The sequence below is a fragment of the Vigna radiata genome, chromosome 2, assembly GCF_000741045.1.
Source record: "Vigna radiata var. radiata cultivar VC1973A chromosome 2, Vradiata_ver6, whole genome shotgun sequence".
In the NCBI taxonomy this organism is placed as follows: Eukaryota; Viridiplantae; Streptophyta; class Magnoliopsida; order Fabales; family Fabaceae; genus Vigna; species Vigna radiata.
Genome location: NC_028352.1, coordinates 5,103,640 through 5,127,231, shown reverse-complemented (window position 1 = coordinate 5,127,231; position 23,592 = coordinate 5,103,640). Strand labels below are relative to the sequence as shown.

The following is a 23,592-nucleotide window of genomic DNA, read 5'->3' as shown; positions in this document are numbered from 1 at the left end:
ACCACTGAAGGAGTAGGCACTACAGTAGGAGGTGTGAGCCCTACAACTGAAGGAGTGGGCCCTATAGTAGAAGGAGTGGGCCCTATAGTAGAAGGTGTGGGCCCGACAGAAGGTGTGGGCGCCGTAGAAGAGGGTGGTGGTCGACGTGAGGATCCAACATCTGGTCGAGCTCTGGCATTGGAGAATGGTATCTCCTTAGGAACTCTAACAACGTACTTCGTGTTCCTAGCCTTTTTTACCGTCTTGCCCTTGTNAGGACGTGAAGGCTCCTGTATGAAAACATATTAAATATAAAGATGAATGTAATGGAATTATATTATGAAAAAATAATTCTGACTTTATTTAGTAATAAATAATTAAGCATATAAGAATGAATTTTTACCATGTATTAATTATTGGAATGTATTATATATGGAGTGAANAGTGAATAGATAATTTTAGAATGGAATGCAATATTGCAGGAGTAGGCAGNCAAACACATAAGGTTGTAAGTTTGAAACAAACATAAAGATCCATAAAAATTAACAACTGATATACTCTGCGCACACTTCTACCACTCCTTTCAATCTCCAACGTTTCTTCTGTCCTTGCATTCCACACCATATACATTATCTTTTATATATACTTCATATTTATACATCATTCACAATTTTATTTCAACCACAAACACTGTCTATCATTATAATTATTATTACTATATTGTATACACTTCTAAGAGGTAATTAGAGGGACTACCTCTTTTATTTACTTCTTCTCCCAAACTTACTCTTTTCAATATCATATCATATATTGAACTAACTTACTATGCTNATGTGGCAGATAGGCAATCAGCTCACCGAAACGAGAATAACTCTCTNTTACACTATTAAGACCACATCCCTAGTGCTGATATTCAACTATTTATTAGATTGATATCTGACAAAGATCAAACTCTAGATCTCTTGGTCATAGAGGCTTTGATACCTTGTCACAGACCAATGGTCCCAAAAAACTTAAGTTATTATATGAAGACACTTCAATGGTATTATACTATGTTTCTGACGTGTTATGTGCTTGATCATATAGTCTATCATCCGAAGCAATCTATAATATGCTGCCTTAAGTGCTTTGAGAAGGCTCCCTCTGGATCCTGGAAATCCAGGATTTCTGCATTATGCTGTACAAGGGTAAGTTACTCCTACAAGCACAACTTTGTTGAACAAATAGTTCATGACCTCTCTTTGAGCAACTTTGTTTGCTTTATTATTCTCTTTTGCATTCTTCCATTAGTTCCGGTGTTCAGTTCTCAAAACTAAGCAAAGTTGAATGCAGGATTTCATTTGCTGATCCAGTTGTTGTGAGGCATGCTCTTGAAATTGTTTCTGAGATAGCTACCAGGGATCCTTATGCGGTTGTTATGGCCTTAGGTAAGAGTTTAAATCTTCATATTATTTTCCATTAAAATGGTGTTTAATTGCATATTCTCTTGTAATATAATGTTAGAAACAAATTTTTCAAGATTTCCTTAAATCTAATGCTTCCTGGATATTCTTATGCAGGAAAGCATGTTCAGCCTGGAGGTATGCTAATTGGATCTTCATTGTTGCTTCTATCTTTNCAAACAAAATGCCAAACTCTCTTCATCTCAACAAATTACTTGCAAGACAGACATAGCGAGCACAATATAGAGAAGACATAAGTATAAAATCGTATCAATCAATTAAAAGATTTAGAAGTTGAAGCAAGCAATTGATTGGACTAAAAATTTGTAAAAGAGAGACAATAATATTAGAACATAATTTGTCACATAATATACACCTTACACTATCATAGTTATATGCATAGCTGAAGAGAACAGAACAGAACAAAGTATTATTAAACCTTAAAACAACACTGTCATCCAACAATTNCAATACATTGTAGAAAACTGCAAATGTAAAACCTCAGTTGTCAAGCTCCATTGCCTGGGCAGCCTTAGCTTTAGCAAAGGGCAGTCAACTTGACCTTCACTTTTCTCTTCCCCACCTGAAATCCACCCTTTTTCTTGTTTCTACCATCAACCTAAATACCCAGCAAAAACAAAACCAAACAAAAGACATTAATCTTAAACACAAACACATAAAAAAAATACACAATTCAAACTTTCTCTACTTTCGGTTTTCCTTCGAGTCCAAAATTAGAATCTAATATTCAGATCATATAGCATACATTCTGTTTATCCTATTTCAGCTTTCAACTCTTTTTTCTCTCTCAACAGGTTTCAACCATTTTTCCCTCAAAAAGGTGAGTATCTCTACTAATAAAACTTCAAACCTCTGTTGGTCACGTTAGAAACTAACCCCTTCTACGGTAAACCCTAAATCCAAAAACCAATGGGTATATTAGGCCTCGTTACTCTGACTATCCCTTTCCCAGGTGTCTAAAATTATACTCTGACTATCCCTTTCACAATGGCTCGTTCAGTCCCAATAGTCATCGTCATAATGGCTTACGAAATCTAAAGACATTGATGNACATGATAATGTGAACATTACTCTGAACCCTTAAAGCAAAATCAGGGGCAANANTTTGCTTTCTTTAGGGTTCTAGGTTGATGAACATGATAATCTGAATGAAATTCTGTGAAACTTACCTCAACCAAGATAGCCGTTGACGAGCACGAGAACGACACCACCAGCCCCTCCAACGAAGTTCCTCAACCTCGACACCACAACCCCTGAANGCAGCAACNAACCCACGACGANCCAGCACCAGCACGCACCGTGAAGGACCTCCACCAGTGACTAACGGAGAAAATGAGGCACCGTGAAGAAAAGGAGGGAAGAGCGTGAAGAAAGGGAGGGAAGTCTGTCAAGAAATCGAAGAAAGCGACGAAAGTGAAAATGAAATCGGGAACAAAAACCCCAATTTGGGATTTAAGTCACTAAGAAAGTTACCGACGGCTCAAAAGCCTTCGGTAATCATCCCAATACCGATGACTTCCAAGCCTTCGGTAATATGCCCTCGGTAATTCGCGTCTTTCCTGTAGTGAGTAAAATTATCTATGTTCACATTCATTAGAGTTATTTATTTTTTTATAAATTTCTTGGCATTCTTTCTTCACTAGTACAAAAATCATATTTTATGACGTTAAAAAACGAACTATGACGTACATAGTTTTGTAACTGACAGTTCTTAATTGGGACCTTCCCAATAAGCTTCCCAGGTACACCGCCAGACTGCCCAAGCCCCCCAGCGATGCCCAGTTGGAACAGATTGTCAAACTCATATTGGAGGCCCAAAAGCTCGTTTTGTATGTGGGAGTTGGTTCTTCGAACTCCAGCGCCGAGCTGAAACGATATGTGGAACTCACTCGGATTCTTGTTGTTGGCACTTTAATAGGCCTTAGAACTTTCTCCATGGGTCACGAACATTCCCTTTAAATGTTGGAGATGCATGATACTGTTTATGTCAAGGGAAATGTATCTTTAACAACTTTTTTTTTGACAATTTTTTTACAACCGCTTATGTGACAGCTTATGATTGATATGTTTTAAATATACGAATCAATAAAATAGTGACACTCATTGTACTTATGCCAACTATGTCGTTGATAAAAGTGATTTTTTGCTTGCCTTTGGGGTGAGTACAAAAATTATATTTTATGACGTACAAAAACGAGCTATGACGTACATAGTTTTGTACGTTATAATAGATCTGCACATTTTATGACGTAACAAAAATTTACGTCATGATAGCCTAAACATATTATGACGCAATTTCTAAAATCAATCCATTTTTTTATATGAATATTGGAGAAAATTGTTTGAAATTGATATTGAGTAAAATTATCTATGTTCACATTCATTAGAGTTATTTCTTTTTTTATAGACTTCTTGACATTCTTTCTGTGGTCGACACTGATACGCACGCTGGAATCACAGAACCGAATCATTCCATACCATGAACATTTCCTTTAACCCAATCATTTGGTTTTCTTCTTCACCAAACCATCTTTGCTTTCAATCGAACCTGCAAAGAAACAACAAAAAAACACAGAGAACCCATCGTGTATAATCCCTAAAGTTCGTCTTGTGGCTGTGGCATTGAGGTTTTGGAGATAGAGGAAGGTTTAGTTGTGGCAGTAAGGGTGACCGGCGATGACTGGCAGTGACCTTGGGTCATGACCGGTGGCGCTGACGATGTCCTGGTCTGAAATGTTGGGTTGCTCACGGTGGCTAAACGGATGGCACAACAGTTGTCGGATGGTGGCGACAACGCTAGCAAGGCACACCATCAACCCTTGGCCGTTGCAGAAAGGATGAGAGAAGGCGCCGTAGTCGGTGGTTCTGGTGATGGTTGCGACATACGTCATAGCTCGTTTTTGTACGTCATAAAATATGATTTTTGTACTAGTGGAGGTTTGATGACCGTGTCACCAGGAAGCTAGAGGCATTTGCTAGTAGGGCTAAGATTGTTCACATTGATTCACCTTGAGTGTTTCTCCCTACACCTCACTGCTTTCTCCCTGCACCTCCAAAATTACATTTTTATCCCTAATTTAATAAAAATCAAAGTAGTATTAATCATTACACCCCTAATTACCAATAACCCTATAAATCTAAGAGATGCACCCCCTTCGTTCTTCTTATACTCTGAATAATTTGTTCACTTATTACCAATTCATTATTTGTAACCGCATTTCGTGTAGCGGTTATTGTCGCCACATTTCGAGTTGCGACAAGATCAAATCGCAATTCATTTTTCGTTTAACCGCATTTGGTCTTGCGGTTGCCGCTGTTCTACGATTAATAATTATTTAATCCATTTGTATGTTTTTCCACTTCAATAATATCATATTTAATTAATATTAATATTGTACACTATTAGTGGTTCAAATAATTGGACTTTATATTAAATTCATTATTTAAAGTTGATGTTGATTAATTGAATCTTTCTTCTTCTCCATGCCGTTTGTTTTGTTTCTCTATCTCTTTCCATGGTCTCTCTTCATAATGCATAATGATTTTTCTTTTCTTACTTTTCTTTCTTTATCATGGGTTTCACTTTTTTTTTTTAATTCATTACAAACCGTTACAAACCGCATTTCAATATGCGGTCAATAAGGATTTCTAACCGTAGATCAAGATGCGGTGGCACCTAAACCGCATTTCGATATGCGGTGACTACTAACCGCAGATCCAGCTGCGGCAGGCGTTAACCGCAAAGCTAGTTGCGGTTCGACAATACACCCCCCGAAACCCATACGCCGTTCAAATAGCGGCAGAGCTTGCGGTTCGATCTGCGACACCCGCTCCCCATTCGCACAACTCCCGCCGATCCTTTCCCACACACCTCCCACCGGTACAATACGCACACTGAACCGATCCCATTTCAACAATATGCAATCACACAGATCAAGAAACAGATCTACGACACGTCAAAAAAATCGCAAAGAAGTGGTACCACAAACAATGCTAACAGCACTCCACAACAACAGTGCACTTTAAAAATTTTGTCTTACCACCACCGGAGGAGAGCAGAGTAGACAGGAAAGGGATACAATAAAAAAATGGGTGTAGGGTTCTTGTAGAAGTGTGAGTTGCGGCAGGTTTCCAACTTTTTATAGAAAAACAAAATAGGAAGGAAGAGGTTTAGAAGGGTAGGGGTACAGTAGGAATTAAAAAACTTTGGTGAGGTGCAGGACAAGACGAAGGAGGTGCAGGGAGAAACACTCATTCACCTTTAACATTTTGGCCAGCTGGTTGGTTGAGAAGGTGGGGGATTGTGGTGCATCACGACAACCAAAGTGGTACATTTTAATGTAAAATTGAAACTTTTTTTAAGCTTTGTATGCATTGTTGAAGCATTTTGTTATATAATAAATAAAATTTTCTTAATAAATAATATTATAAATAAAAATAAATTCATTTTACTTTAATTAAATAAAACATTAACCATTATCATTTTATATTATATTAATAATTAGAAGTATTTTGATAATCTTCGATCTTTACAATTTAATAAAAACTTCTCAAAATGCAAAAGTTGCTCCTCTCCTAATAAAACCTTCATTTGATCCAATGTCTATAAAATGATTTTTAGTTCAACGAATTTGATATCTAGTTGAAGGAAAATGACATAACTAGTATAAGCTTTTTTTAGAAGTTTGCTTAATAACATCAACCACTTCTTGAGTGATTTCAAAAGTTGAATTACCTTTTTCGTATGATTTTTAAGTAACTAAATTATTCTTCAATGTATCTAACTTTATATACCAAGTGTTCAAACTCTCATTTTGAACACAAAAATGTGAAAATAATAATAATAATTTATTCAGTCGTGAAGTCAACTTATTTTCACAAAAAACAAATAAGGGTAGTTTATTGTAAAAAATAAAATAAAAAACTTTGAAAAATATATGATAAAATAAGTAATTACAATCATTATCCATTATTACTATAAATAAAACGTCAATTTGCTTTTCAAAAATAATCTTCATTGAAATAAAAAGAATTTAAAGAAGGTGAAAGAAAAAGAACAGACACAATAAAAAAAATTCATAAATAATGATCAATTTTAATATATAGAATAGTTAGTTACTAATGATATATATATATATATATATATATATATATATATATATATATATATATATAATCATTAAAATTAATCATTATTTAAGAAATTTTTGATAATGAAATACAACCTTCTTAAATTAGACTCTTAGTGAATTCATCCCATTAAAAATAGATTGAGTTGAACCTCAATTTTCACAAGAATGCCAATCACATGGGCTAGTCAATCCAATTGTTTTTCCCTGAATCTAACTCCAAATAGTAAAGAAAAAAAAAAGAGTTCACAACAATTAAGTAGCCTCAAAGCATCATAACCGTATCCATGCTCTGGTTTATAGCGAAATATAATGTTCAGAAATTAATGGTTATTTATTAGATGGAAGCATCATAACATCATTTTTTTTCTTCAAAAAAGTTGTAAAAAGAGTAAATCAATAACTACATGTGTGCCTGCGCATGGCTTTTCAACTTCTTATGGTATTTTCTTTTTCCATATGTCCGAGGTTTAAGTCAAACAAATTAAAGCAAAGAAACAACTCCAAGAGGAAAGTAAAACTAGTGATAAATAGAATTCTGGTGCCACCTTTTGTCTGATGAATTGGTTTGAGAAAGTAGATAAAGCAAAAGGAAGATAGAACACCGACCACGTCATATTTGAGCAGGACTAGGCAACCATAAAAGTGGACTATGGTCTCATGATTAGGTTACTTGTAGAGAATGTAGAATGTACAATGTTCACAAAAACAACTAAAGCAAACCGAACTCTTCAACAATGGGACCGCCGTCATGTCACATTAACCAACTCTAAGTTCCTTCAGAAGCTCAAAAAGAAAACCTTATAACCATTAGTTTTCCCAAGAGAATGCTTCCAAACAGACCAGCCTGGTCTTGAGTGCTCTCTGCTACCACTGTCTGGCATGCATTACCCTGTTACTTGTATCCCCAACAAAGTGCATTCCAAGTGCTTGGAGAAATGTATACCCATTATTGCTTTTCAAGTGCTTAGCCTCAAGGTTTCTCATAAGTCCTTCTCTCGTTATATACTGAATGAGCTTCTTCAGCTTCAAAATGGTTTGCAATCACACTTATTTTCAATTTCTTTATTTTCTACCAACACATATACTTACTTCGTTTTTATATACTAGTTAACCCCACCAGCACTAACAAGATAATGTGGGTCTTAGGCGCACGGCTACATTTTAAAGCTAATAATACACGTTACCCTTTTCTTCTTTCAAAAGTTTGCCAGGTCTGTGTTTTGATATAGGCTGCAGTGAGGAAGAGAAAACATTTGGTGGTGAAACACACCAGATGACCAATTAAGAATTGTCAGTTGTACCACTTCACTCACCACAAGAAGTAAACAACTAAGTGAAAAATGTTCATTTACAACACACTTTCGAGTGCTTCACAGGTTATCCAAATTCTAATCATACAAACACGCACACCACAAAGGTGTATCAGATTCAAGTCTAGAGAGATGGCCAAAGTTGTGCATTCTTCACCTTGGATACACTCGCCAGTACCCCCATTGGTGTCACGTCTCCGATTATCGTCACTTTCTTTGTCTCCATTTCTATGCTGAATGATGTCACTCCTACAAACCCATATAATATTCTCAACAAATCACCTTTCTTTCATGCAAGATTAGTTTATATAAATGATTATGGTAGCATTAGCATAAACATCAAACTTTAATGTTTACAAAGAACATAAAATTCAACTATACTGCTATGTAAACTCCAAAACTAAGTATGTATAAACCAGACTCACCTTCCATTTTTGAAATATGTTTTCTAATTTTCCCTTCGCAGGCCTTGCAGTGCAATGACACCCTCAAAACCACAACCTGATAAAGGTTTCAGAAAAAGTGGTAACTGGTAAGTATCATTTTGAGAAAAAAGAAACAAAGGTTGAAAAGAAAAGAAAAGAAAAACCTGGTCCTTGGAGCGAGCTGAAGAAGAGGAGCGAAGAGTAGGAGCATGGTTTCTTTTTATAACCATGGTCTTGTCTTCGACATCATGTCGAGAAGGAACCATTTGTGTGAATTTATTAGACTCTGATACCCACTCAACGAATGGCGCGTCAGCAAGGAGATATCTTCTGGATGAACGCTCAGCACTGGCATGAGTATATAGGTCATTAACATCAACAGAACTTTTTCTACGCGTGTCACTGTTAGCCTTATCAGCCGAGCTCTTTCTGTGCTTCTCCAAGTGAGGCTTAGGAGTTAAGGGCAATTGGGATGAACAAGGTACACAGAGTTGGCTTTTCCTTCCATCATGGTCGTAGCTTTTTGTTCTTCCACGCACCGTAGAACGATGGTGCATGCTAGAAGTTACAGCTGTGGAAGCTGAGGAAGAACATAGCAAATCAATTCCTTTCATAATTTTCATGGTTTTTGTGGACATAGTAACGAGTATATTGGTTAATTTGTTTGGCAGTGGCGAGGTCTAAACATATAAAGTAGAGAGAATAAGTTGGAGCAATGGATAAGCAGTAGGTAGTACTAGTAGCTGAAGCTAAGAAAAGGCAGAGACAGTAAGGAAAGGAAATTATAGGTGATGCATTTGGTCCCACCAAGAAATTATGAGATTAATCTAGATTTTCAATACTCTATTTTACTTTCCTTTATTCTCTTTTTTGGTGGTTGAGTTATTTGGTATAAGAAATGTATTCATATTTGGTGTGATATGAATAGTAGTGGCTGTCAAATTAAGAAAGTTTGGAGAGAAGAAGACAAGTATTATTGAGACATGATTGTTTTTTCAGTGTGTTCTGTTCTACAATATGTGGGCTGGTTGCTTTGTGTTCTTTGTATACACATACTTTTTTCATGCTTTGGAAGCAGTGGATTGCATAACATCATAAAAAAAGTGATGGTTCAAGAGATGGCTCACCAAGCTATGTGGTGTGGAGGTGCAGCTGCCTGTGATCCCTCCACTGTCAAGAGCCGGAGGTTGTCGCTGCTCTGTGAAACCAGCCTCACGCTGTGCCCTCCAGTCCAGGAACCAAGAAACCCTAGCCTTCGCAAGGATTCCATAGCTCAACTCCTAACTTGGAGTGGGCAAGCAGCATCATGCAGCTTCCATACCAACTTGGTGAAGCCTAAACCTTGTTCCATCACCATGATACCCCCACTCGGGTCACAAGCTGACGTTACCCAGCTCGGCGAACGAACTTGTCTGTAAGACGTTTTATATAGACTGGTTTGTCTAATATTTTAGACGATGTGGGACTTGTAGACTAAAATTAATTCTTGAGTTGGAAAGTGAGGTTTCTTCTTCCTCCCCGTCTATTTTCTCCATCTCTATGATGCATATTAATACATTATAACCTTGTAAATATGAGTTGGAGTGGTACATATTCAAGGATTTCCAAAAGAACAATACATTCCCCTTAATTGATTAGTTGTAGTGTGTGTTTTATTTTAAATATTTTTGTTTTTAACTCTTTCATGGGATCGAGGCAAGGTCTTTCTGTTAAGGTGATTTCTTATTTTTACTTGCAAAAACATCTCACATTTAAATAAGTAATTTTTTTTTCTCAATGATTCTATAATAAAAGAATCGTGAAAATTTAATCTACTACCTTGATGTGGAATTTGTATTTATAGATTTTGTAATAAATTTTTAATGATCCATTATTTTTATTAATTATCTATTAATTACTTTTATTATCTTATTATTTACCAATTAATTACATTTATCATTCTAATTAAATGTCAATTATTTATCGTTTCTAAGCGATAATGTTCAGCTCACGAAGAAGGTTATAAATGGCAACCGAACGAACATCTGGTTAAACATGTAGGTGTATAGAAAGAAGAAATTCTTGGGACTAGACCCCTTCTTGTGAAAAACCCGCTCGTTTGGGTGACTCACTCCAAGACAAAACAAATGAGCGTCCTCCACGTCTCACGCTATGTATGACCGGTCGACCCACCATTGAAGATCCTCACTAGTATCGTATTCGAAGGTAAAAAGGCTGACATCATAGGAAGCCCAACCCCCATATGGTAAAGAAAGAGATAGAGTAAGAGGTGAACATGACCACCCCTATTTATAGAAATTTTTTTGAAAATCGTCACGTAATAATAGTCGTTGAGATCCACCACGATCAACGGCCCAGATCAAGCGACGTTCTCACTACCCGAGAGAGAAGCCGCGTAGGCTCCCGCCGACACATGTTTTCTAGCCCAAACGCCGAATTCAAAAGAGCGATGATAAGGGACAACTGACATTCAAAAGACCAACCACCACCCTTTAAGCCCAACGTCAACTGTGCTGACTAAGGCTTGGAGGGCCTAGTGTACTGTATGGTTGTCCGACCAAATGGTCGTATAGTATAATGTATGGTCGGGCGGTCGACCACATGTGCTCCAAGCCCGGATGATTACTCCAAAATCCCTAGAAGACCAACAAGGACGACCAAGGATGACCAAGCCGAAATTACAAAGATTAAGGTAAATCATGATTAAGGGTAATGGTCAAGATTGGGCCGGGATTAAGATATCACTAATCTTGGGCCCACGCCAACCAAAAACATTACCTTTGACCTATATTTATAATTTTTGACATAGGCTTGAGATTAGTGAAACCTTAATCAAAGCCCAATACCTTTAATCACCATTTACCTTAATCCTTATAAAAAAAATCAGTAAATTAAGAAAGCTTGGAGAGAAGAAGACAATCAAAGTATTATTCAGGTTGTGGGCTGGTTGCTTCGTGTTCTTTGTGTACACAGACTTTTCATGGTTTGGAAGCAATGGTTACAGCTCTTAATTTCATTCAAGCAGCTAGCTAGATAGTTTGTTGACGTGCAAAACATTAAAAAAAAAGTGATGGTAAAAAGCCTGGATTGGCAGTTCCGTTACCTTGGTCAAATGAACACAAAATTGGTTTTATCAACTATTAGTTGGGAATCACTACCACTTGGTCAAATGAAACTGTAATAGGATAGAGTTACTGAGCAACTCCACTTCCCACATCTGATTCAGTAAAGGCAACAACTCCAATACCTCAATTTTTTAAGCTCACTGCATGCAATCTTTTATCTGCCCTTTATGCAATCCAAATCTTCCTATAAAACTACTACTATAATCTTATTACAACTTCATCCTTCTTCAAAGCAACCAACCGCACCATTATTCAACGCCAAGATATATTAATCACAGTTTACAGAAAAAGAAAAATGGCCAAAAAGCTCACCTTCACATATTTTTCCCTGAAAACCATACTAGTACTTCATCTCTTCGTCTTTCCCATCACCCTAAGGCCTGCCAAAACAGATATGGTCACTGAGGGGGATGCTCAAGCCCCTACAGTAACTTTCTTCATGCATGACATCATTGGTGGATCAACCCCTTCAGAAAGAATCGTTGCTGGCACCATTGTAGACACTCAGACAGCTAAACTTCCGTTCTCAAAACCCAACAACAGGATCTTCCCCTTTAAAGGTGCCATACCATTAGTTGATACAAGCACTGCCACTTATCCTACACATTCCAGCACCACCATGTTCATAAAAAACATTGACAAAAACAAGGTTGTTATTGATAGGAATCCACTAGGAGCATCACCAGACAAGTTTTTGTTCGGAAGAATAACGGTTATTGACGATGAAATTACGCAAGGGCATGAGTTTGGGTCAGAGGTTATTGGTAAAGCACAGGGATTTCATTTGACTAGCTCATTGGATGGAAGTAGCCGAACCATGGCATTTACGGTCGTGTTTGGTGGTGAGGGTGATGATGAGGAGGATGCTGTTAGCTTCTTTGGTGTGCACAGGACAGCTACAAAGGAGTCTCATATTGCTGTAGTTGGAGGAACTGGAAAATATGATAATGCAAAAGGGTATGCCAAAATTGAAACACTGCCTTCAACTCAACAGCATACCACAAATGGGTTGGAAACACTTCTTCAAATTACTGTATACATAGCCTAGATAGTAGATTATAGCAAATAGCATGGAGGATTACATATTCTTTGTAGTTAAAGGAGCAAAACCTTTTTTATACATAAATAGAAGTATATTATCAAATGGTTGGATATCCAAATTTTCAAGTGTTCTCAAATGGTTCCGTACTTAAAATTCTACCTTTTAAAATCATTCAAAACAAATATTTCAAGCTCTCTACCCTGCAAGTTCGATGCAGGTAATTTTGATGGTATGTTCGATGACTAAATGCGATTCCAAATGTGCAGTTTTGAGAAACATTTTTAGCTTTTAATCTCTTAACCATCAGATGAACTCAAGGAAATTTATTAATTATTCTGCTTTGACTTTTTTGTGTTAAAGACGTGTTTTCTAGACTGTTCTAATTGCATGGTTTCAGTTGATAGGAATTTTTCTTGCTGGGGAACTGGAGAGAGTAGAAAACGGTGCCAGAGAAGAGGTAAAGCCTACCAGTAAATTCTCAAAATGACTGAACTGCATTGAAGGCCAAACCTCATTTTCAATCGAACACTCTAGGTTAATTCTTCTTTTCCAACTTCTTAAAATGAACATTTATTAAGGAGTGTTAACTTTTACGCATAATATTTATAACACCTTTTGTAAACTTTTTCTTTCTTTGTGTATTGCACCATTCAGTTTATGTCGCACACCTGTTCTGTTCCTAACCATGAAAAATAGGAATCATTATGCATTAAATAATAAAATATATCATATAAACAAATTGAACTGTTGGATAATGGTTGTAGTGTTCTGCATATACTTGTGAAATGCAAGAAGAAATCATGATCCTGAGAGGAGTTATCTGATTGACAAAATTAAGAAAGTATTATAGTAGAGAACAATAGAAATTGTGAAGGGAAAATAACATTTAACAGTGTAATTCGTGAACATTGGTTTTTGAAAAGCACAATATGCTCTCACACAGGAAATACAGACAAGGTTGCAGTGATTGTAAGTTTAAAAGAAGAATGAGTGAGAGGAGGCTAATAAGCAAGATATGCAGTGAGCTGCAACAGAGTCTCAACTCCATCGGTATTGTGTTGCTGACCGCTAACCGGAAAAGTTTTTATGATGGCATACCCTTCTGCGTTCAGATACTTTCCGGTTCCTCCAATGATGGCGATGTGGGACTCAGAGACTTGCGTTCGATGGACACCAAAGAAGCTGAGACTGTCGACGTAACCATTCTCTTCAAACTTGGCAGTGAAAGCCATTGTCTGGCTTGTTCCATCCACAGAGCTGGCTATATAAAAGCCTTGTGCTTTTCCCACCAAACCTGAACCCAATTCCTGTCCTTCCGTCAGTTCATCATCAAACACAATCATTGTTCCAAACATTATCTTTTGCAGAGTCATTCCTTCTGGGAGCTGATTCGTGTTGGTTACCGGGAAACCAATCCCTCCGTTGCCAAAGTTGTTGCCATTGTTGTTGAAGACGTTCCCTGTGGTACCGCCCAGTCCGGTGAGGAAGGGAAGGTTGTTGTTGTTAAGAATTCCGCCATTGTTGTTGTTCTGGGGAAGGCCGCCGTTGAGAGGAAGGTTTGCACCGTTTGGCTTAGCGAATGCCACTTGAGCGTTCAGAGCTGGATTCGTAACAACGCCCGTTACAGCTCGAGCTGAGGGGTTGGAGCCTCCGAGAATGTCGTGCATGAAAAATGAGAGTGTGTGGTGATGGTCAACGGCGTTTATTGGTGGCGGAACAGGGGTTATAGGTACAAGTGGAGGGACAATGGATGAAACTGGGGATTGGGCAGTGTTTGGTTGTTGTGGTGTTTCTTCTACTTCTTCCAGGATTCGAGTTGAAGTAGTGCACGTGATTGCAAGAAATGTAAGTGCTACCAAAAGCATTGCTTTCAGGGGCATTGTCATGTTCATGCTCGTGGAAAGAGATTTTAGAAAGATTGGTTAATTTGATGATATGATAATAGAGCTACGAGGAGAGACATGTATAAATAGGCAATTTAGAGATGCAAGTTCAAACACCATAATTATATGTATGTGGTGGAGTTGATGTGTGCGGAGTAGTTGATGAGAGCAGCTAGCTCATTCATCTCTTTGAAATTCTCAATGTATTAGTTAAAACAAACAGTGTGCATTATAAATAAACCATTTAGAGAATCTTTCTTATAGGAAATTTGAAGCATTACGAAAATTTGAAGTCTTCGTTTAATAATAATGGAGTAAACTCTAGCTTCTATCATATAATAGAATTGAAAGCATCCATAAAACTGTATGATTTTTATGCTTGTTAGGATTATAAATAAATATAGTAATTTATCACCAATTACGAACGGAAGCATCTGTATTAAAGATGGAACGTTTCCATCTTTGATGGAGACATAATGCAGTTTTTTTATCCTTAATGTTATAAACAGATAATTTGTCTCTAATGAGGGAGATTATAAATTTCATCTTTAAATATTTAGAGGCATAATTTTTCTAGACGAAATTGCTTCTCTAAATCAATTATTAAGAAAAGACTTTCTAAAGATGGAAATTAACCTGGGACATCAGTGAAAATGAGACGGAGGGGAAGATAAATGAGAGACAGAAGCAGTGGAATTCAAATGATATCATGTAAAAAATTGCAAAGATACAGACAATTCGCCCATGTAAAATGCATTATATTAGATTACGAAGATGTAAGTAGAGTCATAAGCTCAGTGACACCCTTGTCCTCACTGCAGGAAAACTTTATTATGGTTTCCCAGCTCACCAAATCAAATTCTATCTTTCTCTTCTCCATCTGTTCCAGGACAAAGCATGCACCATCAATATTCCCAGATTTCAAAAGGCCAACAACCAGACAATTAAATGTTTCCGATCGTGGACAATGTCTACTTGTTAGCATTGCATTCAAAACACTCAGACCTATCCCAAAATCCCCTATCCGGCACAAACCATCAACCACCATCCTGTATGTAGCTGCATTTGGCTCACAACCACCAATCTGCATCTCAAATAAAACTTTGTAAGCTTCCACTGCTTTGCCTTCCTTGCAAAGATAATTTATCAATATGTTGAAAGTTACAACATCTGGCTTAAGCCGCCTTTTCTTCATCTCATGGAGCAAAGACTTGACCTCCTCAACCTTTCCTCTCTTCCCAAGATCATTCATCAGTACACCAAAATTCACTGGCTGGGGTTTACACCCACGATACGCCATATCAAACATTAGCTTCTTAGCTTCATCATACTTCTCCAAGGAACACAAACCCTCCATCAACAGAGCATAAGTTACTTCATTTGCGCGTCTACCTTTCTGACCCATGTCCTCAAGCAAGGCCATTGCTTTATCCAAATCACCTTTTCTACACAAAAACCCAATGAGACTATTGTAAGTGACGACGCTCGGTTGCACTCTCTTCTGAAGCATTTCATCAAACACCTCACATGCTTTACCCCACTCGCCCTTTCTCAACCACCCTTTAGTCATTATATTGAAAGTGACGGTGTTTGGACGAAAACCCATTTCATAGGATCGACCAAAAACATCATTGGCCTCATCGAACCTATCATTGTCTACTAGAACATTGAGAAGAGCGTTGAAGGACTGAATGGTGCGGACACAGTTAAACTGCGGCATTCTGTTGAAGAGTTCAACGGCCTTTTGGGGACCGTAATATTGAAAGAGAGCAATGAAGACGCTTTCTCTGCATTGCAAATCGGTGTCTTTCATGTGAGCGAGAATGGTTTCCACGGCTTCGAACATTCTAGAACGAGCTAATTTATAGAGCAATGCAGCATAGGAAGGGTAATAGTGGCGGAAACCGTGTTCCTTGTAACGGTGAAAGAGAGACAAGGCTTCTTCTGGGTCTTCCACTGTTTTGACTTCGGCGACGAAGGGAATGCGCCTGCGTAATTTTGGACGAGTTGGTCTTTCATTGGGTCGAGATTTATGGGTGTGGAATTGGGATCCATTCTTAGCATAATGAAGTAATGGATTTGGATTAATCGTTTTTCTTCTCCCACAGATCATTCAAGCAGAAACAAGAGTCACAGTGAACAAATTGAGCATGGAAAGAAGAAGAAGAATAACATTGTTCTGACAATTTCTTCTGAAATTTACTTTATAACAAGAATGTGACGAAGCAAGCATTATGCTTGTATATTCTTATATAATTATATATTTTTATTGCAATTTTTACTATTAGTATATATATATATATATATATATATATATATATATATATATATATATATATATATATATATATATATATATATATATATATATATATATTCATCCATTGAGTTAAGTCATTGGACTACAGGTTCTTCACAAATGTATAGGTCAAGTTAATGAACATGTTTAAATTTAATTAATACTTCTTCAGTTATTAATGGATATAGTTTCGATAAAAATAATAATTTTATTTCTTTTCAGTTTGTCTTAAAATCAATTACTCTATCAAATAATTCATTTATTGAAACATTTAAGTAATTTCAGCAAAAAAAATATTTTAAAAAGTGATGTAAACAATCTTACACTATGGGCCTTATTTACGTTAAATAGATAGGGTTGGGTTAGATGTTGCTATTCCTATTTACATACTTACGTCTAAAAAACACCAATAGCTTGGTGATAGCAATTTAAATTCACCAATTTATATATTGACATTTTTCTAACAACAGACTTGATCTCATTAGATTTTTCTTTTATTACATTTGTGTAATTTTTTAAAAATTTATTAAAATAGATAAAATTTTAAAATAATTACATATATAGATAAATTAAGTCTTCTAATTTAAATAAAAATCATATTTGAAATATATTATTTTTATTTATTTTTTACTTATAATATTTTTAATGAAGCATGTTGTGATGTAGTATTTGGTTCTAAATTAGCCAACTTAATCGAAGGAGCAAAATTGGGATTTTGAGTGCAATTAGATTTTCTATAACCAATAATAAGTGTTCTCACAATATATATACTTTTGTAAATTATTATATTTATTTAACAATTTTATATGGTAACCAAATATTGAATTAAATTATTTAATTAAAATATAATTTAAATTATTAAATAAATAAAATAATAAAAATGATTGTCTGATGTGTGTGAATATGTCAAGTAACTAGATTTTGGTTGCTGGGCTCATGCACATTTTTTATTTAACACAGATTTTTTTTATAATATTTTAATATAATATATGTGTTATTTCTATATTAAATAATGAATTAATAAAAAATAATGTGTAAAAATATTGTAAAAGTATAAAAGTTTTTAATTTTTTAATTTTTTTCATTTGACAAGTTTTTAAGTTTGTTAGATGTCCCATCGTAATTAAAAACTTCCACGAACACAATAACTAAAACATTTTTTTTCAAATTTGAGTTGTGTTAGAAGTCCAAATTTAATAGCTACACGGAAACAAGCATTGTTGTTAGGCATGCTGTAGATTTCACAATTAAAGCCGAAACATTCTATAGGAATTTAAAGCCAAAAAAAAAGGCCAGGAATTTAAAGTCAAAATATAGGATAAAAATTTAAATTTTAAGATGCATTAAAAGTTAAATGAAGAATATATAAATAAAAATATCTATATATTTATAAGGTTTAATACATTTTTTGGTCCCACCTTTTGGGGCTTTTGTTCAAAATGGTCCCACCTTTAGAAAAAAATTCATTTTGGTCCCATATTTCATTAAATTTTGTTCAAAATGGTCCCTATGGCAAACGACGTTAAATTTCTAACAGTGCAGATGCTGGCGTGGCAAAATATTGTCCGTCTGTGTCCAATTTATATTACGTGGCTGTTTAACAAAATTTAAGGGTAATTAAAAAACCCCTAATTAAATACAAATTACAAAATTAGGGTAATTGAAAAACCCCAACCCCTAATTGTTTCGTCAATCGCGATTGGAGAAGAAGGCTTTGCTATTCATTTGTCGCCATTGGAGATCAAGTCAGCGGTCATTGCGTGAAGGTGGTAGTTCAACATTGCACGGGGTGAGGTAAGGGTTCACTTTCTAAGGCTATTCTGTTGTTTATGTTTGTTTTTGGGGGGTCAACTATTGTTCTACTGATGTACTTTTTGATGTTATGTATGTGTTTTTGATGTTATTCTGATTTTGCAGGAAACTCAAGGTGGGTTCATGCAATGCAGTGGTCAGGCCAAAAGCTGCACTTGAGATGCTAAAAAGATGGATGGGAGGGAAACTGGCCACACAGAGATAATTAATCCATATACTCTTGTCAAAACCAAAACCAAACACACATCAATANTGATCAAAATCATTTTGTAAATGACATCGAGGAATAAAAATTATTTGGATGGTCAAATTTATATTTTTTTCGAAAAAATTCTTGAACTCTGTACTCGTACTAATGATTTCTGCAATGTGCACCATTCTCATACTTGGTATAAAACTTATTTAGTGAATGATGCAAGAACCACTCTTCTGCAACATTGTAAGATGGCTTTAGAAGTGGTGACAATCTAAAAACAACAAAATGAACTGGACCATTTCTGTAAATAAGGTATTGGAAGGTTAGTGATTTTGATTGCAGTTCAAATGGAATAGTGTGAAATTCTGTGGATATTANCAGAGGCTCTTTCGAAAGCTAAACAAGGAAATTGTTTAGAAACTACTTTTATACAGTTCACTTGAATGCTTTTTGTTGCTCTCAGTAGGAGTTTCCATTACCAATTGGTGAGTTTCCTCTCTGTCTCGAATATTTCGGAAACTAAAATACGATAATGATTAAAAAGACCAAGTTTCGAAATTTAGGAAAACTCTAAATTGACGACTTAAAAGCAACATTTGGTCCTAAATATTTTTTATAGAAACATAGAAACAGGGACAACAAAACCTCATGAAATAGAGATCTTCACGTTTAATGGCAACTGAGGTAGTTGTTTTTCTTCTTTTCTTTCTTACAGACCCCTATGAGGCTCTTTTATCTGTTTCCATTGGCCAATCATGAATTTATTCATTCAATCTTTGACTTTTTTATNANATGGTGAATTTGATAAGCAACGCGAGTCAAAGATCAGGTGTATGTACTGGAAAACAATTCTTTTATATCTTTCTGTTCCAAAACCCGATGCCTTTTCTTTTATTTCCCTGATTTGAAACTCGTGATTTCCTTTGTGGATTAAAAAAAATGCAGGCAAAAGCAAAATTATATTGAGTTGGAACCAACGACTTCAAATTGCAGTGGATGCTGCAGAGGGTAAGTATGGAATGAATCCTTTTGCCCTCCCCTCTTTCTTTAAAGTGAGAGTTTTATGCAACAAAAATGTAAGTTGAAACTTTAACTGTAGGATTGGAGTATTTGCACCATGGCTGCAATGCGCCAATTGTTCACAGAGATGTTAAGACTCAAAACATCTTGGTGAATGAAAATTTGAGGGGTAAACTAGCTGATTTTGGGTTGTCAAAGATCTACCCTAATGAAAGTGACACCCATATATGGTCACAGTGGTAGCTGGCACCCTTGGATATCTTGATCCAGAGTAAGTTATTATTTTGACTCAAACCCTGGTGGCAAAACTCAAGAGTCTTAAGACAACAACATTTCATTTAAATTGAGTTGTAAATTTCTATTCATCAGGCACCATAGATCAAACAGGTTGAAGGCAAAAAGTGATGTTTTCAGTTTTGGAGTAGTACTGCTTGAGATAATCACAGGTCAACCTGCTATAACCAAATCTGAATAGAAAATTCACATAATTCAATGGGTTGATTCTGAGCTACTTGAAAAGGAGATCAAAGATATTGTAGATTCAAGATTGCAGGGAGAATTTGACATTGATTTTGTAAAGGGTGAATTATTACATGTGTAGTATAATTTGAGGAAAGAAAAAGAAAAAAAAGGAACTAATTTGAGGAAAGTTGAGCGTAGAGTGGGCGGGTCTTGCACATGGCTTGAAGAGGAATTAACCTTGACAAAGTGATCCAATTATTCTCTCTCATATGAACTTTTTCATCATTCACTCGTTTCCAATCGAAACATTGAATCAATAAACCCAAAGTATAGCTAACGCTTTGCATGGCCATGGCTTCTCCTGGGCAAGCCCTTCTTCCCATCCCAAAAGCAACCAACTTTTTCTCTTCTCCTTCAACATCAAACCTCTCTGGTTTAAAGCATGTAGCTTCATCCCACATCTCAGAATCTCTATGCATCGCCCACCCATAGATAAACAGCAGATGAACCCCAGAGCCTTCTCTCCGATCGCGACAATTGAAAACCAATTAGGGTTGGGGTTTTTTAATTACCCTAATTTTCTAATTTGTTTTTAATTAGGGGTTTTGTAATTACCTTTAAATGTTGTCAAAAAGCCACGTCATATAAATTGAGCACAGGTGGATAGACGTTTGCCACGCTAGCAACTTCACCGTTAAAAATTTAACGCCGTCTGCCATAGGGACCATTTTGAACAATATTTAATGAAATATGGGACCAAAGTGACTTTTTTCTAAAGATGGGACCATTTTGAACAAAAACCCCAAAAGATTGGACTAAAAGATGTATTAAACCTATTTATAATTTTAATGTTTTAAATTCAAAACAATATCTCAATATTTTATTAATATAATTTTCTTTTTCTAAAAAAGTTTAAATGCTTTTGTAATGTAATGTCTAAACCTACGAAATTATAATTAGTTTCTATGTTTTGGTCTTTCAAGTTTAAAAATAAATTAATTTAGTTTTTTAATTAAATTAAATTATTTTTTTACCTATTAGACAATTTTTAAATTAAAATTGAAGTTAAAATATGTTAAACTACAGTTTAAAACCTAATCTAGTTTGACACATTACAAAAATTTAACACAACTAAACTAAAAAGATTATATTTATTTATTCTTAAAATTTGATAATCAAAATATATTAAAATTCTAAAAAAGAACACATACTTAATTGCAAAAAGTTTTTTAACGATTTTTTTCTTACAACTAGTTTCAAATATACGAATTAATAAAATAATGATACATGATTTATTGTTAAAAAATTATTTACATACTCAATTTCATACAACTCTAAATCTAAAGGAAAAAGTTTTTCAACAACTCTTTTTTGACAATGCATACGTGACAGTTTATGATTGGTCCGTTTCAAATATTTTTTTAAATATAAATTCAAACAGACCAATAAAATAATGACACGTATCCTGTTGTCAAAAAGTTGTTAAAAAAAGTTATTAAATTATCATTGTCCAACTCTAAATACTACAAATATATTTAAAAAGAATACAATAATATAAACTTTTAAAAGAAGATAAGCATGGTTGTATATTCATTTTCGTCTTTATTGTATGAAAATATTACATATTGCATGGTCATGAGCATAATAATCTCACGTAAATTACACTGCAAAATACATACACACTACAGTATCAGTATCAGACGCAGAAAGAAGAAATACAAACTGTCATGCATGTATGTATATAGTGTGAGAATTTCCATGGATAGTTAACTAGAGTTGAAGAAAAGGAGTAGGATCTAATCGTGCAACAGGGATGCATATAAGATCATTAGCCCTTGGAGCAGTCAAGCCTGGTCGTTCATCCATGTTGATTTTGCCTCTTCCATGCTCCAAGATTTCACCTTGAGAACCAAAAATCTTCCACTGAAAACACTGCACCAGTGTTCCAATGATTGTAGGCAATTCACGCATGGCCAAAGGCATACCAGGACACCCTCTTCTTCCACTGCCAAATGGCAACAACTCAAAATGGTGCCCTTTCAGATCAATATCTTTCCCTTCACCTTCTACAAACCTTTCTGGTTTAAACTCCAAAGGGTTCTCCCAGATACTTGGATCCCTTCCCATAGCCCAAATGTTTAGGCAAACTATTGAACCCTTTGGAATCATGTTTCCATTAACCACACAGTCTTTGATTCCCCTTCTCATAAGCATTGGTATTGGTGGATGAAGCCTCATTGTTTCTTTTATGATGCCATGGATATAAGGAAGCTTTTCACTGTCTGTTTCACACACTAATCTCTTGTTTCCAGTCACTCTCTCCACCTCCTCTTCAGCTTTCTGCAGCACCTTTGGATTGTTCAACACTTCTGCTATTGCCCACTCTACTGATAAAGCAGTTGTGTCAGTAGCTGCTGTGAAAAAATCCTGAAAATAATAATCATATTAATAAATTCAAACTTCCATTTTATTTGTTTACGTAGCTTTCAAAGTGATATTTTCAATCACATATATATTATTAATTTTATACAACAATTAATTACAAGTAATAAATACAACTGATTTAATTGCTTTAAAAAATATAATAAAGTTAAACTTATTAAATGATATAAAAAGTTATTAAAGTAATAGTATTGTTAATTGTTAAATGGGTATAAGAAAAATAAAATTAAAGTATTAAAATTTGATATCATATAACACAAAACCTATTCACTGACAATTAATATATTACAGCAATATAATAGTATATATTAATAATTTATATTAAAATAAAAAGAATTATAATTGTCAAATTGAACTATTTGTTTTAAAGCAACGTCAGCATATCTCTCAAATTTTTATATATTGAGATGTGACGTGAATTCAATGGTCAAATACAAATTCTTTTGTTTTTAAGAAATTTAAGAAATTCCGTATCTCAAATATTAATATATATATATATATATATATATATATATATATATATATATATATATATATATATATATATATATATATATGCATAGCAATTGTATTTTTTGACGAGTGTCTATCGTCTCCCTACAATGATATATATTAAGTTTGTTAATCTATTTAAAAATCAATATATTAATAATTTAATATATTTATATGTTTATTTTTAATATTTTAAACCTCATACTCAATAGTATATTAAATTTGTTAATATATTTAATATATTGAAGATAAATGTAATATAATTGAAAAGCTAAAAATATTATACTAAACTAAATATCTATTAATGAGTGTGTTTATGATAATAAATAGGTTTGGTTATTGAACATTTTTCTTACCTATTACCTCTTTCACTTGAACACTCTCCTTAAAGTATGAAGACTTTGAAGGTGAGATAATATGTAAATACTTCTTAAAAGAATACTATCACTCCACAACTCATTATATATATATATATATATATATATATATATATATATATATATATATAAA

At 34.8% G+C, this 23,592-nt stretch overlaps 5 protein-coding genes and 1 long non-coding RNA gene across 6 annotated transcripts in view; 1 reads left to right on the top strand and 5 right to left on the bottom strand.

Moving 5' to 3' along the window:
• Positions 1-1,894: 1,894 nt before the first annotated feature.
• On the bottom strand, positions 1,895-2,854 carry LOC111242778. Its single transcript, XR_002670118.1, has 2 exons — positions 2,612-2,854; positions 1,895-2,040 (listed from the first exon to the last, which is right to left on the bottom strand). It is a non-coding gene; the product is annotated as an uncharacterized LOC111242778 (long non-coding RNA).
• A 4,347-nt stretch (positions 2,855-7,201) lies between these two features.
• LOC106755712 (protein SODIUM POTASSIUM ROOT DEFECTIVE 3) lies at positions 7,202-9,728 on the bottom strand. The gene is made up of 3 exons (XM_014637920.2): positions 8,474-9,728; positions 8,310-8,385; positions 7,202-8,133 (listed from the first exon to the last, which is right to left on the bottom strand). Exons 1-3 carry the CDS (start codon positions 8,945-8,947, stop codon positions 8,009-8,011), a joined length of 675 nt encoding a protein of 224 aa, XP_014493406.1. The 5' UTR covers positions 8,948-9,728; the 3' UTR covers positions 7,202-8,008.
• Positions 9,729-11,516: 1,788 nt separating this feature from the next.
• On the top strand, positions 11,517-12,482 carry LOC106778706 (dirigent protein 9). The gene has a single exon (XM_014666697.2). The coding sequence runs from the start codon at positions 11,730-11,732 to the stop codon at positions 12,480-12,482; it is 753 nt and encodes a 250-aa protein (XP_014522183.1). The 5' UTR covers positions 11,517-11,729.
• An 813-nt stretch (positions 12,483-13,295) lies between these two features.
• Positions 13,296-14,398, bottom strand: LOC106755873 (dirigent protein 10; the record flags this gene model as incomplete). Its single annotated transcript, XM_014638095.2, has 1 exon — positions 13,296-14,398. A coding segment is annotated over one exon (921 nt), but the record flags the coding sequence as incomplete, so codon positions are not given.
• Positions 14,399-15,046: 648 nt separating this feature from the next.
• LOC106755793 (pentatricopeptide repeat-containing protein At1g07740, mitochondrial) lies at positions 15,047-16,568 on the bottom strand. Its single transcript, XM_014638007.2, has one exon. It carries the CDS (start codon positions 16,470-16,472, stop codon positions 15,126-15,128), a length of 1,347 nt encoding a protein of 448 aa, XP_014493493.1. The 5' UTR covers positions 16,473-16,568; the 3' UTR covers positions 15,047-15,125.
• A 5,175-nt stretch (positions 16,569-21,743) lies between these two features.
• The window catches only part of LOC106778701 (2-hydroxyisoflavanone synthase-like), a 14,056-nt gene continuing 12,207 nt past the window's right edge, over positions 21,744-23,592 (bottom strand). Inside the window, exon 3 of the mRNA XM_014666692.2 lies at positions 21,744-22,575. Within this exon, the coding sequence (XP_014522178.1) occupies positions 21,919-22,575 (657 nt within the window). The 3' untranslated portion in view covers positions 21,744-21,918. The remainder of the gene's footprint in view (positions 22,576-23,592) is intronic.

Bases quoted from the DNA above. Each gene is read 5' to 3' on its own strand.
- LOC106755712 (XM_014637920.2), bottom strand. From the start codon at position 8,947: ATGTCCACAAAAACCATGAAAATTATGAAAGGAATTGATTTGCTATGT. The intron at 8,386-8,473 runs GTTTTTCTTTTC...AACCTTTATCAG, and splicing joins CAGCTCGCTCCAAGGACCAG to GTTGTGGTTTTGAGGGTGTC. The intron at 8,134-8,309 runs GTGAGTCTGGTT...ATGGGTTTGTAG, and splicing joins ACATATTTCAAAAATGGAAG to GAGTGACATCATTCAGCATA.
- LOC106778706 (XM_014666697.2), top strand. From the start codon at position 11,730: ATGGCCAAAAAGCTCACCTTCACATATTTTTCCCTGAAAACCATACTA.
- LOC106755793 (XM_014638007.2), bottom strand. From the start codon at position 16,472: ATGATCTGTGGGAGAAGAAAAACGATTAATCCAAATCCATTACTTCAT.